A 16575-nucleotide genomic window follows, 5' to 3' on the forward strand; every position below is an offset into this window, starting at 1 on the left:
TAAATTTTTTGTTGAAAATAATCACAGCTAACAATTCTATAGTACTTAAGATGTAACATTCCATCTTAAAAACAATCTTATAAGTAGATACTATAATTATCTCATTTTAGAGATAAGAAAACTGGATGAAAGATATACTTTTTTTTTTGGAGAGAGGCAGGGAGAGACAGGAACATCGAGCTGCTCTTGTATATGCCCTGACCAGGGAACTGTATCAGCAATCTCCATGTTCCCATATGACTCTCCAACCAACTGAGCTGTCAGCCAGGGCTCGATTTTCTTTTTTCTTTAGAGACAGAGAGAGGAAGGGAGAGAAAGGGGAAAGAGAAAGAAAGCATTCATTTGTTGTTCTACTCAGTCATGCATTCATTGGTTGCTTCCCATATGTGCCCTGACTGGGTATCAAACTTGCAATCTTTTGTTTTTTTTTAATTAAGTGAGAGGGTAAGAGCGGGAGAGGCAGAGAGATAGACTCCCTCATGCATCCTGACTAGGATCTACCCAGCAAGCCCTATACCAGGCGATGCTCTGCCTATCTGGGGCATTGCTCCATTGCTCAGCAACTGAACTCTTATCAGCACCTGAGGCAGAGGCCATGGAATCATCCTCAGCACCTGGGGCCAACTTGCCCCAATCAAGCTATGGCTGCAAAAGATGGGGGGGGGGATGGAGAGGGAGAGGAAAAAGAAGGGGGAGGGGTGTAGAAGCAAATGGGCGCTTCTTCTGTGTGACCTAACTAGGAATTGAAGCTGGGACATCCACATGCTGAGCTGGTACTCTACCACTGAGCCAACTAGCCAGGGCCAAACCAGCAATCTTGTCATTTTGGGATGACACTCTTAACCAATTAAGCTAACCAGCCATGGCAGAAAGATATACTTTTAATAAGACTCTAATATTACCTTGGATAAACAGTTGACTCTTGAACAACATGCGTTTAAACAGTGTGGAACCACCTATATGTAGATTTTCTTATTTAATAAATATACAGTCCACTCCTCCTTATCCCCAGGTTTCCCATGCATGGATTCAACAGCAGTATTTTCAGTCTGTGGCTAAAGACTCCGAGGATGTGGAGGACCAACTGTATGCACTGTTCTATGCCATTTTAGTGTAGGGACTTGAGCATCAGCAGATTTTGGTGTGAGGGTCCTAGAACCAATCCCCAGCAAGGCTGACTCAAGGTTTCAGTGAGTCAAAAGTCTTATGCAGAATTTTGACTGTGTGGGTCACTGCTCCTAACCCTCCAGATGTTCATAAAGGTCAACTGTATTTACAAATTGAATCTGATAAATGCTATGAAGTCTTTTCTATGAGGTATACAAAATAAAAATTCACACACATCCCTCTTGATGGTATATTAATAGTGCACACAACATTTTAAAGCTTGACAGTTCCTGGTGCATAATTATTCAAATTTTCTCCATATATAGACAGTACACCTTGTTGTCAATAAATAATTCCACTTTAATGGCAAAGTAATAATTTAGACAGATACAGGGTGCACATTTGCAAAAAAATATATGCAAGCTGGTTTACAAGCTAAAGGAACAATAAACAAATAGAAAATACATCATCCAGTTAAGTCCATTGACACCAAGTACTTATTGTTGGGGCTTTACAAAGACTACAAAACCTTTCAGATGATTTCTTTCACTATTTCTGCCTATTTACATGATATGTTACATCAAAAATGTACAAAATATAAAATGTATACAGACAAATGTTTCACAAACTAGTTTAAGTTGTAAACTAGGTGGACCTACTGGGATGTATTGCAGGAATTTGTGTATGATCATGTTTGGACTGTGTTTCTCAAAATGGCAGGGAAAGATTAGCAATTTCTTAGATCACATATTATACAAGGGTAACTAGTCACTCATCCAGCTACATATACCGATGTCTCACAACGGATCTGATCCACATTTGAGGCTTCAAAGTCAGGGTGACAATTCTATGTGCATAAATTCAGTTCAGACTTCCCTCAGGGCAATAGCACCGTGTGGAACCTATAGACTTAGTGACACTCTGAAAACTGCACAGATGTCTCGTGTTGTTGTTCTAGAGCAACTGACCCACGGTGGTCGCAGAGAGTAGCACCAATTGCACGTCCTGAAAGGAACACATTTTCACACGCATAGAACAAGACTACACCATGGCCTAGCCCTTGGGTTTTATAAACTTTAAAACCTGTCCTCTGTGTGTGGTGGTACCTTTTCCAATGACGCCAATCAGTTTTCATGCACTCTCTTTAAAGCCTGCCATGACAGATGCACTTTTGGACATTTTTTACTTTTCCAAAAATGTACTGGCTTCGTGTACAGTTTTGAAGCATGCTCACTCTAGCACTGATAGCTCCTGCATAGTCATAACAACTGCAAATACAGGACAAACACACCAGGTCATGACAACTTTGAGGGTTTGCATTCTGTATTTGTTTGCAACGTACAGGAAATCTCAGCAAGTGAAACACCTCTTAACACCAACAGGATAAAATACAAAAAATTTTTTTGTGTTTGTTTTGATTTGTGCAAGGTTTTAAAATGATTATTTACAATACCTACCCAGTAGACTGTGCAAATCTAACCTTCTCTTACAGTATAAATGCCTCCCCCTCCACAGTGATGTCACTGCTTCAGTGTTCTAGAATGCTGAATTTCTCAGGTAGAACAACAGCAATCAAAACAACATGCTCAAAACTAATAATATTTTTTTAAAGAAAAGAATAGGGGAGGAAAGCCAAATAGTTGTGCTCATGCTGCATCTAGTGCTTCCAGCTCTGCTGGATAAGAATTCAAAATCTCCCGCCTTCCAAAACTCTTTCACCTGGAACTGGATGGAGTTTAGCCACATGTCTTTGCTTTTAAGTGACGGTCAAAGGGGGTTGCTGGGTTACATGGGTATTTTGGAGAATAGGCAAAGCAATATATTCACAAGTTTAAAAAATTGATCTTTCTCCTATCCATTTCTTAAAAAAAAAAAAACATCTGTAGAGATGAGGCTACTGTGTTAACGGGTGTTGTTTGGTTGTAAATGAAAAGACAGTGGAAAATACCAATGGTTTAGGATTTAAACCAACTGTTGAACTGTGGTAGAAATCTGTTTTAAGGCAGTGAGACAGCACCATAGGAAATGTTCCCTCTTTCACTGAAAAGGCTCTAACAAATAAAGCCCTAAAAAAGCCTTTTGTCAGTGTTGGCTAATAATTGGTATAAAACTCTAGTTAAGGGTGTGGGCAGGTGGCTTAGAAAGACCACAGTGGTAAAAACAACCTTATAAAACCTGTGACTGATATACTGAACAGTTGGTGGAGCACGTCATGTGAACACGGCAGTTAAGAATTCCATTGGCACTTCTCCAGCTTGCCACAGCAGTGTTTTTCTGGTGGTGGCACGACTCCATTTGTGCTTACGGAGGACTGGCCTCTTGGCTTCATTTTGGAATGGGGCGAGCGCACGACACAGACACTACTGGAGCCCTGTGACCAGCACCATGTGGCACAAAGGAGGTTGGATGGATCAGAAGAATGGACCCTGCTTGGGGAGAACAGCTTGTCAGAGGAAACAAAATGAAGGGACAAAAAAGGTCTGTATTGTAAACTTTTAAAGAGGAAGAAAGTAAAGTCCAGTTTGGCTATCCCATGTGCAATCTATTCAGCAGCCCAATGGTTAGGGTCCTTTCCAGTTGAGTAATGGAGCCTCGTGTCACTCCACGGATAGAAAAATGCCTAGACATAAAATAAAGGTAAGCTTCAGTTTCAATTGAGCATCTTGGCAGTGCAGACTCAGTTCTGCTGACTCCTCGGAGACCACAACTCTGGGACAGGACCCGTGACAGGTGCTTTTATACTAGCAGTGGTTTAGTGAAAATACCTTACTTTTGAAACATTTTTAAAAAGCATAGTCTTTCTCTCTAACTTTTTTTTACCCCCTAGAGAGTAGATTCAAGAGATGAGTCCAAAATGTCTTCTTGGTGGCTGGGGCCATCACTGTCACAGCTCTGTGTACCCGAGTAACTGGCTGCTTCTTGAAGTTTCATTAGCATATTCATCTGAAGAAAGAAGAAGAGACATCTGATGCAGGCAATGAGGCAGTGAGTAAGCCCGCCCCATACAAGACAGGCCCTGAGCCACACTGCAGAGCCGTCTCATCCCATCCGAGTGAAACCAGAAACCAATTTTATATTTTCAGTCATTGCCCCTGGCTCCTTCATTATTTCTCTCAAATATGACTGCAACACCAAAGCATAAGGATGGCAGAAAGCCTCGAGATCACTTTTTTTATTCGGGGTTGTGAATGACTACTGCTGCTCCAGCAGAGCAGCAGAGAGATGGGGAAGGACACTCTATCACAGCTGGACATCTGGGCTCATTGCTGGGGTGGGTGCCAAGCTTCCCAGCTTTTTGGCTGGGAGAAGCAGAAAGCATTGAATGGCAAGCGAAAGTCGTGAGTGTTCACACACAGAGACGTGCACACAGGCTCCCACGCACCATCCCCCGGGAGCACGGGGGGACAGCGTGGAATGGAGCCAGCTGTGGCACACAAGCACACCATCTGCTGCTGAGGACCTGACCTCAGAGGTGACTGAATGAAGAAGGCCGTGAGGGCTGGAAGAGGGAGAAGGAAACAATCACTGTCAAGTTTCTGTTGTTGCATTTCTGGCTAAAGTATGATTGATATATCACCGACAACAAAAACCACCTTCTGGAACAACAGCGGCTGTCTCAGGTTGCCCAGTCTTATAGGACAATGGCAAAACTTGTTCCCATAAAGGGGACATATGCACGAAAGCAGCTGGGGAGAAAGATAGTTAGCATTTCTGTGCATTACAAAATAAAAGCCAGCCACCTTGCTTGGATTTCGGTATATCTGCAGATCCTCTATTCGAGAGGGAATAAAAAGAAAGATTGTTTAAAAGCAAATTGTAGACAAATGGTTTAACAAAGCACAGAAAAATCACCATGTCATCATTAGTTAGTGGACTTGTTTTCTTATCAAGGGCTTCTAGAAATTGTAATAATCTTTATATTATTTAATGCATACTAATTTTATTAATTTATAAAATAATCAAAGTTGTTCTTTTTTTAAAAACATAGAGAAATAGGTAATTTGATCCAATAGAAAAAAGAAAATGAAAAGAATTAGTCACCTGTTAGACTCTCTGCATGCTTGTGTGTTCAGTGCCAAATGTGTGTTCAAAAAATGCTTGTGACATAAATGATAAACTAGTTATCACCAATATCAGCAACAATGCCTTTCTGACAAAGAGGCTACAGTTATATTTTAATATTCTTCAGGTAAACAATTTTCAATATAATTTTTGCTCTAAATCTTTGAAGTTATCAAATCAGCTACATAAGAGTATAAAAGTAGTTGGTGATACCCTCCTGAACTCAGTAAGTCAAAAAGCCAAAATGTCTCCAACAACTCAGTTTTCCTCTCTCCCTCTCTCTCCATCTCGTTCTCTGTCTTTCCCTCACACACACACTCTGACCTTCATGCACAGTCATATTCCCTCCCTCCTTTCTTTTGTCAATTTCTCCCTCATTAGTAGCTGGCTCACTCTATGTTCAAGCATTTGGATGAAATGATTTGTAAAGCCGGTCTCTGTTTTGAGCACCCTTCTGATTTACGAGGAATAGAAATAAATGAGATCTGATTAAAGGGTTATAATTCTGTCTTAGTGGCAAATGTTTGAAATCACTTGAATGCTAAATGTTGAAAAAGTTTTATGTTGTAATAACATGTTGTAAAAGTTTTAATGTTTGAAAATCATGCCATATCATAGATGGGTTTTTTTAGACTAAGTTCCAAGCATCAGATTCATAATAAATATAAACAAGAGATTTACTTTGCCTCCTCATCATGTTGTTTTATGCATTCAAATCAATGAAGATGATAAGAGGAAAGTAAGGTTACATATGAGTCAATAGTCACTGGGACAAATCATGATTTTCTATACAAGTATTTCCCTCCTCTCTTTTCCTCTTCTTCTTCCCGTACTCATAATCATAAATGCAAAGTTTATTATTTGTAACACCTTGGTCAAGGCCTTATCATCTGAGATATTTGCAAATTTGATAGTCTCCCAGCATCCATACTGTCTCCTTTAAAATTTCCTCTATTCTATCACCAAAGTGATCCTGTAAATTGTAAATCTAACCAGGTTAACTACCCTGCTCAAAAACTATGTATCAAATGGGTGGCTTCCCATTCTCTGTATAATCAAGTTTTAACTTCCTACAAAAGCTAAACAAGCCTCAGTATGATCTAGCAATTATAGGCTTCTGTAGCTTTAATTCCTCCTGCTCTTTTTTGTTCTAATCCCTCTGATTGGTACACTACAGTACCTTTAACTCATTTCTATTATTCCATTCCACAGTGTTTCACTTGCTGTATCCGGAATTTTGAATGTCCTTCGTCCAACCACATGGTGAACTTCTGTTCATCCTTCTAGACCTACCTGAAGCATCTCCTCTGTGAAGCTTCTCCCAGTCACTTCCTCCATGGACTGAAACAACTGTACTACACATGTACTTCTACCATTATTTTACTGTAATTTAGATAAGTAGATGTTGCTGTCCACTACTCAGCTGTGAGCTTCCTGAGATAAATCATGGTATCTTACTTATCTCCCAATCACCACGTTTTAGCCCTGAGTACATACTTATCACATATTAACAGATGTAAAATTAAGTCTGTTGATGCTGAATACACATTATATTTTTAAAACACGGTGAGATATGCCAAAAATCTGCATTTTTGTTTGCATTCAAAAACATATTTCTGGCATTAAATAGTAAATTTTCCTCATAATATTTGATTTAGATTGGATTGCAAATAGGTATATTTTTACCTTACGTTAGTAATTATGGAAATACAGAAAAATAAAAACAGATTGAGAATATTTACTTTTCTACCAAAATGTATCTGATCCAAAGAATTATTTTTAGATGAAAAGTCTTTGCCTTTTAACAGGTCATATGTCATAATCCCTTGTTTCTTTAGATGTTTAGCAGATAAGGAATCAAAAAATATTTACTCCAACTTTTATTCAGAATGAGAGACTCTGGATCTATTTTTCATACTAGAAGACAAGAGCATTTATAGCCAGGAAAAAGAGTGTTTAAGATGTTTAGCTGACCAAAACTAAAAACTGGGGAAGTTTAGGGCATCCCCTAAGGGTCCTATCCTCTACAAAGTAACTCTAAAAATAAACTTTAAAAACACTTCTCCTTAAGAGTGTGGTGGTTACGGGGGGAGGGGAAAAGGGAGAGGGAAAGGGGGAGGGGGAGGGGCACAAAGAAAACTAGATAGAAGGTGACAGAGGACAATCTGACTTTGGGTGATGGGTATGCAACATAATTGAACGACAAGATAACCTGGACTTGTTATCTTTGAATATATGTATCCTGATTTATTGATGTCGCCCCATTAAAAAAATAAAATTATTAAAAAAAAAACACTTCTCCTTATCTGAAACACACAGTATATCAAAACTGAAAAAGTAGAACTGTGATTTATTAAAACTCATGTGAAATAACCCATATTTTTACCCTAAGGCTTATATTTATTAAATTTTAACCATTCTATCAGCAATTGCTTAGTGCATGCTCTGCTCACAATTATGCTAGATTTAAACCAATTTCACCAATACTATTAACTCCTATGCATAAGCTAAAGGACCATGTGCCTATTATAAAAATGGAAGTCTAGGACCTTTATAGCCTAGATCAAAAGTCCTAAAGAGGAGATCCATGAACTCCAAGAAAGTCTAGTATATATTTCTGTGACATGGAATCCTTTGAAATTATATGCAAAATTTTCTATGTGCATGAATTTTATTGAAGAAAGAATCTTGAGAATGTATCAGATTATTTACATGTAACCCTCAAAATGTTAATAATGATCAACTGATATGATGGTGATATGTGTGTTGGGATTATTGGTGTAAAGGTACTCAATAAATATCAAGTCATTTTATATCTTTGGGTATAGTCATAGATTATGATTTTAATAATTTCCTTTTCATTTGTTATAAGTAACAGAATGGCCTTTATTTCATTATGTTTTATTTCTGTACTTGTATGCAAGTCCAATAATCTCATTAGTCATGGACAGGTAACCCAAAAACAGTACTTTGTGTATCAATCTATAGGAACTCATCTAGCAAAATAAAAATTAAATACATAAAAAATAAAGTCATAGCCCTGGTTGGCTGGCTCAGTGGTAGAGGGTTGGCCTGGCATGTGGATGTCTTGGGTTCTATTCCTGGTCAGGAACCCAGGAGAAACACCCATCTGCTTCTCTATACCTTGCCTTCTTGCTTCTCTCTCTCTTTCTCTTTCCCTCCTGCAGCCATGGCTCAACTGGAGTGAGTTGTCCCTGGGCAATGAGGATGGCTCCATGGCCTCCACCTAAGGCACTAAAATGAGTTCAGTTGCTGAGCAATGAAGCAGTGTACTCAATGGGCAGAGCATTGTTCTCTAGTGTGCTTGCCAGGTGCATCCTAGTCAGGGTGTATGCAGGAGTCATACTGAATAAAAAGAGAGAGAAAAAAAGAATCTTTTTCCTAATAATACCATGTACTTAATATCTTCAGAGTGTTTATACTTTGGAGTTTTATCAACTTTTATTAAGCCATACACAATTGCAATTGAATAAGGCAGGGAGAATAACTTCCCTGATTTCCTTTACAGTTTATTCTCCTCTGAGGTAGGCAACAGAAGACTAATGCTAAATTTAGTCAGACTAGATGATATATGTAAAATACTCTTTTGTTCTCCAAGTGAACATTAAATTATATTTTTATTTCTTAATTTAAGAACAAAATTCAGTTTTCTCTTAAATACCGAGTGAATTTAGTCATACAAATTAAAATTTTCTTTATCTCTTTATACAGTTTTATGCATAAGAGAAAAATTAAGGTCATAAAGTTCAGCCTGGTTTCAGCATTTCTTGATTATTTTTATGCATACAAATTGGGTCTTCCATTTTAAGAAATTCACCCAAAGAAAGGAGGCTAAATATTATCTAAGATAACTAATGTCTTTGATACAAATGACTAAATACTAATGACCACACACTGTAACCAAGATTCTATAGGGAGAATCACATATCAGCTTCTTACCAGTGGATCCCCCTCTGTGTCAGTCTGTGGAATGTGCTTTGAGGTTGTAGCTTCCTTAGTGGAGATGCAACCCTCATACCCAACATCTTCTGGTCGCAACTGAAGTAATGCTGGGCCTTCCTGAGGCAGACATGCTGAGCTCCATGGGTAGGTATCAAGCACCCACTTTGAGGGATCTTCCCAAGGTGCCCGTTTCCCATACATCTAAAAGGAGATCACATATTTAGCACATATATAATGCACTCTTATTTAGTAAAGGAAAAAAAACAACAACAAAGGTGACTACTAATGAATAATTCTTTTGCATACTGAATTTTTATGGGACTTTCAAGGTAATTACTGTGTGTATATAATTTTACATATTTTTAAAATATTGCTGTTTATATAGCTCCCTTTAAACTTGAAGGCTAGACAAAATAAAGCTGAGTATCAGGAAGAGATGATCAGTATTTGGGGAGGAGTGTGAGGGAAGTTTATTTTAAATAACAGGTTGAAATGATTGCTCACATTTATTGTTAGCAGTAATTTTATAAACCAAAAAAAACCCCAAAAAAACTCAAGTTGTGAAAAAAGAGTTGCAGTTATGAAGAATTAAAAAATAAAAAAGGAACTAAGCTAGATACTAAATAGAGTTCTCTATTAAAGTGTATTTTGGAAAGATGATTAATAAAAGAAAAGACACTGCTTTTTCTCTATCTAGTTCACTCTATTCAAAGTTACTTTGGGACTAAGAATATTTTCTCTGATAACTACTTTCCTCAGATTAACTTCATCTAATCATCTCATTGCTTCTGGTAAATAGTCTTTTAAGATGTTTATTCATAAACCCACTAGTAAAAGAGGAGAACGAATAAGAAACAAAAGCAACAACTTTGTAAGGACCATATCAGGAAAAAGTCAAGAATAAAAAGATAATAAAGCCTGTTTCAAGGACTGGCAGTGGAGTAGAAGGTAGAACATGAATCCAAGAGATGTGAAAAGCCATGCTGGGAAGGGTACACTGAGGAGACAGAGGTTGATGGGACTTTGTACAACAGAGGCCACATGGGAAGAAGAACAATTAAAATGAAAATGGAAGTAATGTGGGTACACTGATTCTACAATTTACTTCCCATCTCCCCATGATGTGCACTTTACTGAGGATAATCCTGGTTACCAGCAGCATATTTGATCCCAGATGGTGTACTATGAAGTGTTCTGTGTATTTTGTGGTTCAATGAGACAAAAGCAAAATGGTGGACAGTTAAAATCTTGCAATTGTTTTGGGTTTCTCCTGGACAAGATGTATGTGGCTGAGGCAGCCTTGTCTTAAAAAAAAAAAAAAAAGAAGAAGAAGAAGAAGTCCAGGTCTTGGTATCAGTGTATTTCCTTAGGAGATGATGGCAGGGGGAGTAATCATTTGATTTTTAAAATAGTTCTCTTGTTTTGATGAAGTTTTCTCTTAGTTAAAAACTTACTTTACAGAAGACATAAAACATAGCTTGCAATACAACTTAAACTAACTGAAGAAAAATGTGTAATTCTTGAAAAGCAAATGTTACAAAAAGAATATGAAAAGTCTATCTAGAATCAATGGAGGCCAACCTTTTAAAGAATCATAAGGATAGCACAATAGGAGATCACCAATAAAAAAGGTAAACACACCCAATTCTGTACTTCAGAATTTAAGAGATTTTTTAAAAATATGGAAAAAAGAGAAATTTAAACATTCAGAATGAGATAAACTCATTGTTGACATTTCAAGAAAGACAGAATCACCAGAATAAAATTCAGAATCCATTGCATCACAAGGGCCTTTTCCAATCAGAACATCTGGCAGACAGTATTCCCCCACGTGGTTCCTCACCAAAGCATCAGCCTTTATTTAAAAATATATTTTTCTATTACTCTCAACTCAGGTTTTCATCTTTGTAATTAGGTTTTGTTTTTCTATCTTTTGCTCCTATTCCAAGGTCCTTGGCTGCCAGTAGTAGATCCAGAGAAATGGTTCATGACATACGTGATACCTTTTTTCCTGCTCCTCCAGAAAACATATGGACCACTTTAGGATTACCATCTGCCAATGCACTTCTGGCTTAGCACAGCCATCAGGAGCAGTGAGAACTGTCCACCCACCAAAGGGTCCTTTTTAAATCTTTCCCATGTTCTAGATTTTTCTCCGAAACTCCTTACATCAGGGAATTCAGCATTTACAGTGACTTACCAGTAAATATCCAGAACCAGAGCAAAAGACTTGAACATGTTTTTCCCTTTTGAAAATAATTTTGAAATATCTTTGTTTCATTTGGGACACTAGTATTACTTTTGTGGTTATAAGTTTGTCCAAATGGAAGCTTTATAGAATTGTAATTCTCAGGATAGTGTTTTATAAATAAGACTGATTTAAATTTTTTTTAAAAAAAAAATGCATGCACTATTAAAAAATAAAATCTAAGAAATCTAATTGTTTTAAGGTTTCTGAATTTTTGAAAAGCTTCTTATTCTTTCTATGTATTAGCAAACACATGAAATGAGCATTTCATACAGAAAGACTTGTATGATAGCTTATTACTACTAAAAGTATCTAAAAAACGTAATTCATTTAGGTATTAAGTTTTAAAACAAATACTTCCAGATTATAAGTAAATTTTCATTAAAAAGGTTTGGGTTTTTTTTTGGTATAAACAATTGAAAGTGAGAGAGCCAACTCACATTGTAGGCAGCATAATATTTTTAGAGGAATCCTGAAAAGTCATATGTTATATCTGAAGAATTAAAACTTTTGGTATAGTCTTGTATTTTATTGGAGCCACTTCCTGGGTTAGATCGGCTCATACCCTTAAAAATATGAAATTAGGTTATCTAAATCTGGAGTAGAACCAATTGATAGCATTCTCAAGAATCTGAGGGGTCAGAATATGTCTATAATATTTGTTATGTTCATGAAAACCATCAAGATAGTCCTGCATACTGCCATGCCATGCTAGCTATGTAAGGAGAACATGATGATAAAAGTTAGTCAAAGGAAAGAAATGAGATGACCAATCTTTTAGATAGTAAAATAAAGACAACATAGTACTGCAGATAAAAATTATGAAAAGCTATGTCTTAATTCTAGTAGCAGTTGCAATAACCAGGAATACTTATGCCTAAGCAAAAACTGCCTATCTATACCTTGGTTGAGTTATTGAAAAGAATAGATTATCCTATAATTAAATTAGGTAATTATGCAACACAAATCTTAATTTTTCAACCTTGAGTTCTGTAAGTCTACAATTTTGTGGAATTTCAACTCCAGTTTAAGGAAATAGCAAGATCCATGGAAAAGGGATAATATGTTTTGTTGAAAAAACAGGGTTCTTATTAGTAATATGTTCTGACTTTTAAGTTATGAGTAAATAGAAGGGCTGGTTGCAGAGCCTCATGAGAGAAAATGCAGAGACGCTGCCAAGACAACTTGTCAAAGCACTGCCTAAGAATTTAGAGCACTCTCTCAAAAGGAGTCAAGAATCTTTCAAGAGATGTTCAAGGGCTTCAAACAATAAAACATATTAAAAACAGGGAACCTATACACAAAAACTACTTGTTGCTATAGGATAAGAGAATATGATAAGGCTCATATAAACACTCCTGTCTCATAAGATGTATAGTTCTATAATTAATGGGCTATTTAAATAAGAGTCTGTAAACACTCATGGCAATGAATTTTGTTTTAAATGTATAGTTGCTGAAATAACCGTGCTTTCCCTTTCTCCTAAATATTTATTCTAAGAACAGGCAAAAATATTGTATACTAGTTGCTCTTTAAAAATTTGCCACTAGTTTTCTGCATAAGTCTTAGGGAAATGAATGCTTTTGTTTTTAAATTGACTGTGTTAAACAGCTGATAAAATCGAGTGTTATACCTGAAGACCTTCTCTGACTGCCTCCAGAATATAAGGTACCAAAGAATAGTTCCAGAGATCCATGAACCACACTCTAGAACCTTCTATATCCATGGGGCATGAAAGGAAAAGTCGGGGACCTAAGAAGAAACAAATAACAAAACATTTTTAGAATAATTATATTTAACCATCTAAACACATATTTAGACATGATATAGGAAAAAGTAATATATTTCTCACAGGATTCTTAGTAAATTTTCATCTTGGCCAACTTGATTATTATTAAAGTATATTTTTCTAAGGTACAATCTCCTTTGAACTCTCTTTTTATACTAAAATCTTAATCATAAACATAACATACTTAAGTTAGAAGACACATTAAAGCTCTTAATCTAATCATCCTGTCTATTTTACAAATGATGGAACTTGTACTGAAATGAATTGCCAAATAGAAATTATGTCATTCATCTTTAAAATCTATGCTGTGTCTTTGGTAAATTTGTCTTCATGATCCATAACAATGAGAAAGGGACTTTTGTACATGCAACTTAAGAAGAAATATAAAATAAAATACCTCTTTATGCCAACTAAAGAGTAATGATTCAAACAATACTGTTTTCATGAAAAATATAAAATACATAAATTATCCATAAAATACCTAAATTATTTCTAAAATCTTCTTTCACCATTATATTTGCTATGAGCCATTAGGTGAAATCTGTTTTCAATATAAAAAGTTACTATAAACAGACACAATTTATTTCACATGGTTATCAGATTTTTAGATATCCGTCTATAGTAAACACATTTGATCTCAGTGATATTTTAGTAAACCATAATTGTCAGACAATTTGAGAAACAAAGCTTAGAAGAAGGCAAACTTTCAGAAGGGAAAATAAGAAAACAAATTTTTGGAAGCTTGAAAGACATGAGCTTCACCTGTCATCTTCCACCACCCAATCAGACCATCTTTACTACGTACTCTTAGTTGCTAGAAAATGGCATATTGCAATTTTGGAACTCACCAATGGTGACATCAGACGAACTATGTGTTTCCAAAAAACTGTTGAGGTGATGCCATGTCTTAGGAATCCAATCTATAATTTTGACTAGGTCATTATTGCGTATGTTCCTTTCAATTTCCATCTCTACCAGTTTTCTTCGAAGATATCTGCCTAAAAAGCCTTTCACAGGTTCTGTATGGTTTGCACATAGTACCCACCTACAAAAAGAAGAAAAAAAAAATAGAAATCTTTACATAATTAAATTTTAAGTCCATAATAATTCTTCTTCTAATATAAAGCTCCTATTTCCATTGGTGGCCATATTTTAATGATGAAAGGGGGTAAGAGGTTCTATTAGCATTAGAGTTATTATGTAACTAACTTTTTTTTTTGAGCTAAAGAGAAGCTCGTGTGCATCAGAAGTGAGTGGGAGTGTACACTCTGCAGTCTTCTGCAGGAGAATAACAAACCCCGAAATAGGAACTCTCTTCACATGCCTCACACTTAGAAGAAAAGTGCTCTACTTTAGCTAGTGACATAGTGAGCAGGAAAAACATTTCTTTCTTTTTTAAAGAAACATTTCTGATTATAGGTTGAGGATCACAAAATGTCTGCTTGAGACAGAGTGTCATAAGAAGTGAGAATTATTTTCACACCACAGGTTACAGAATTTGTCAATGTCCAAATGTAAAAACAACAACCAAAATCAAACAGAAAAAGACAATTCAAAAAAAAAATAAAAAATCCTCCAAAAACCAAAAAAAAAAAAACCCCACAAAAAACACCAAAGCATTCAATTTAACTTTACCTGAAATTGTGATGCAGCTCTAGATTTGGTGATGAAGAGACTCCCTGATTCATTGTTCCAATAATATATGGACTGGGGGGGAAAAAGGTAGAATATACAGATATATGTACTGAAGGTAAAATAAATTAATATCTTAACTTATCTTAGAAAATAATTTGGAGAAATATGATTATTCCATTTTATAATTAGGCTTTAAAAGGGAAATTTTATAAAATGACAGAGATCATTGAACTGGAAAGTAGGATTTGGTGTTCTAATTTCAGGTCTTGAATTCTAGCCAAATCATTTTCCCTTTATGAGCCTAAATTTACTCATCTATAAAATAAAAAGATTAGACAGAATAATCACAGTGGTCTCATCCTACTCTAACATCTTACGATTCTCATGCCTATAATCAAATTCATTAATTTGTCCTCTTTTATTATTTCAGAGTTATTTTAAAAGTTTGTAATGGCATGAAAGAATCTGTATTCTTGTTTCAATATTTATTTTATGCTGATCTATATTAAAACATTTAAAAATATCTAGCAGAGATTAGTTAAATGGAATACTTGTACCATTAAAACCAATGTTTATATTGCAGTTACATGTCTTTTTTTAGAGGCCATGCAACAGTGAGTCTTAAGTGAGCTTTCAGATTTTCTTACACCCTATTTTAATCTTTTCTTTCCTTTTTAATAGTTTAAAATTAGACTTGTTAACAGATATACTGTTATATCTAAATATATACTTGTATATCTGTATATATTAAATTTGACTCTATAGGAAGGTTGAATTTAAATTTTTGACACGGACTAAGAATGAAAACAGAGATCTCAACTTTCATTCTAGTTCTTAATTTTCCTGATTCAAACATTCTATCATTGATACCATCTACCAGACCTCCTGCATATCTGCTGAAGTTAACATCATCAGGTAAAGATGTTTCCATAAGCATGCCTAGGACGTAGTTGATGAATGAACAAATAGATGTTCTAAGAAATACATAGAGATTCTTTGGAAATAATGTATAATATTAACAAAGGCTTTTCAAATTAATGACCTCTGTTATAGGGCTTAAAGGGTATAAAGGTGTAAGAAAGCAAATTTGATCACAATTTTTTTTATGTCTCGTCATTCTAAATATTTCATAAGCATACCATTTGCTATATTTACAGTTGAGGAAACCATTGAAGATATCACTCAAAGAACCCACATGATGAAGGTTATCAAGAATGATTACAACTGGGAGCTCCACACCATTATTGTCAGCACTGCACTGCTCGGCCAGGCTAGCTAGATACTGCTGCAATTCCTTTACAAAAAAATGAAGAAAACAAACATATCAAATTTATACCATTGGCAGGAAATTCATATCTGTAGAACAGCAGACCTTGCTTCCACCCTGCTTTGATTAAAACTCATAGATTATTCTATTGATATAAAACCTTATTGTACAAAGCCAGTACAGAACATCGGCAACAAATATAAAACTGTAAACACCAAAGCATATTTCTCAGTTGTCTTCTCCCCTAACAAAAAGCAAAAAGAGAGTTCCGGATATGAGTTCTTATGACAAACTACATATATTGACACTTCGTTCCTGTTTTTTAAATTTCTATAGTAAAAGTAGATTTTAGCAAAACTTATAGCTACAAGTATAGAACAAATCCAAAATGGCACCCCTAAATTTACATGTACATTTTAATTCCAATTCATCTGAAAGTGCAGCCTCGAGACTCAGATAAAAGTGTAGTTATTCATTCATTCATTTGTTTACTTATATATAGTC

At 35.7% G+C, this 16575-nt stretch overlaps 1 protein-coding gene across 4 annotated transcripts in view; it reads right to left on the reverse strand.

The window, feature by feature from the left end:
- Positions 1–1500: 1500 nt before the first annotated feature.
- The window catches only part of NAV3 (neuron navigator 3), a 277955-nt gene continuing 262880 nt past the window's right edge, over positions 1501–16575 (reverse strand). For all 4 annotated transcript variants that reach the window (XM_066368505.1, XM_066368504.1, XM_066368503.1 and 1 more), the window contains 6 exons: positions 15944–16098; positions 14805–14876; positions 14018–14214; positions 13014–13132; positions 9130–9333; positions 1501–4050 (listed from right to left, as the gene is read on the reverse strand). In XM_066368505.1, the coding sequence (XP_066224602.1) occupies positions 3931–4050; positions 9130–9333; positions 13014–13132; positions 14018–14214; positions 14805–14876; positions 15944–16098 (867 nt within the window). In that variant the 3' untranslated portion in view covers positions 1501–3930. The remainder of the gene's footprint in view (positions 4051–9129; positions 9334–13013; positions 13133–14017; positions 14215–14804; positions 14877–15943; positions 16099–16575) is intronic.

Source organism: Saccopteryx leptura, chromosome 2 (genome assembly GCF_036850995.1).
Source record: "Saccopteryx leptura isolate mSacLep1 chromosome 2, mSacLep1_pri_phased_curated, whole genome shotgun sequence".
NCBI classification, from domain to species: domain Eukaryota; kingdom Metazoa; phylum Chordata; class Mammalia; order Chiroptera; family Emballonuridae; genus Saccopteryx; species Saccopteryx leptura.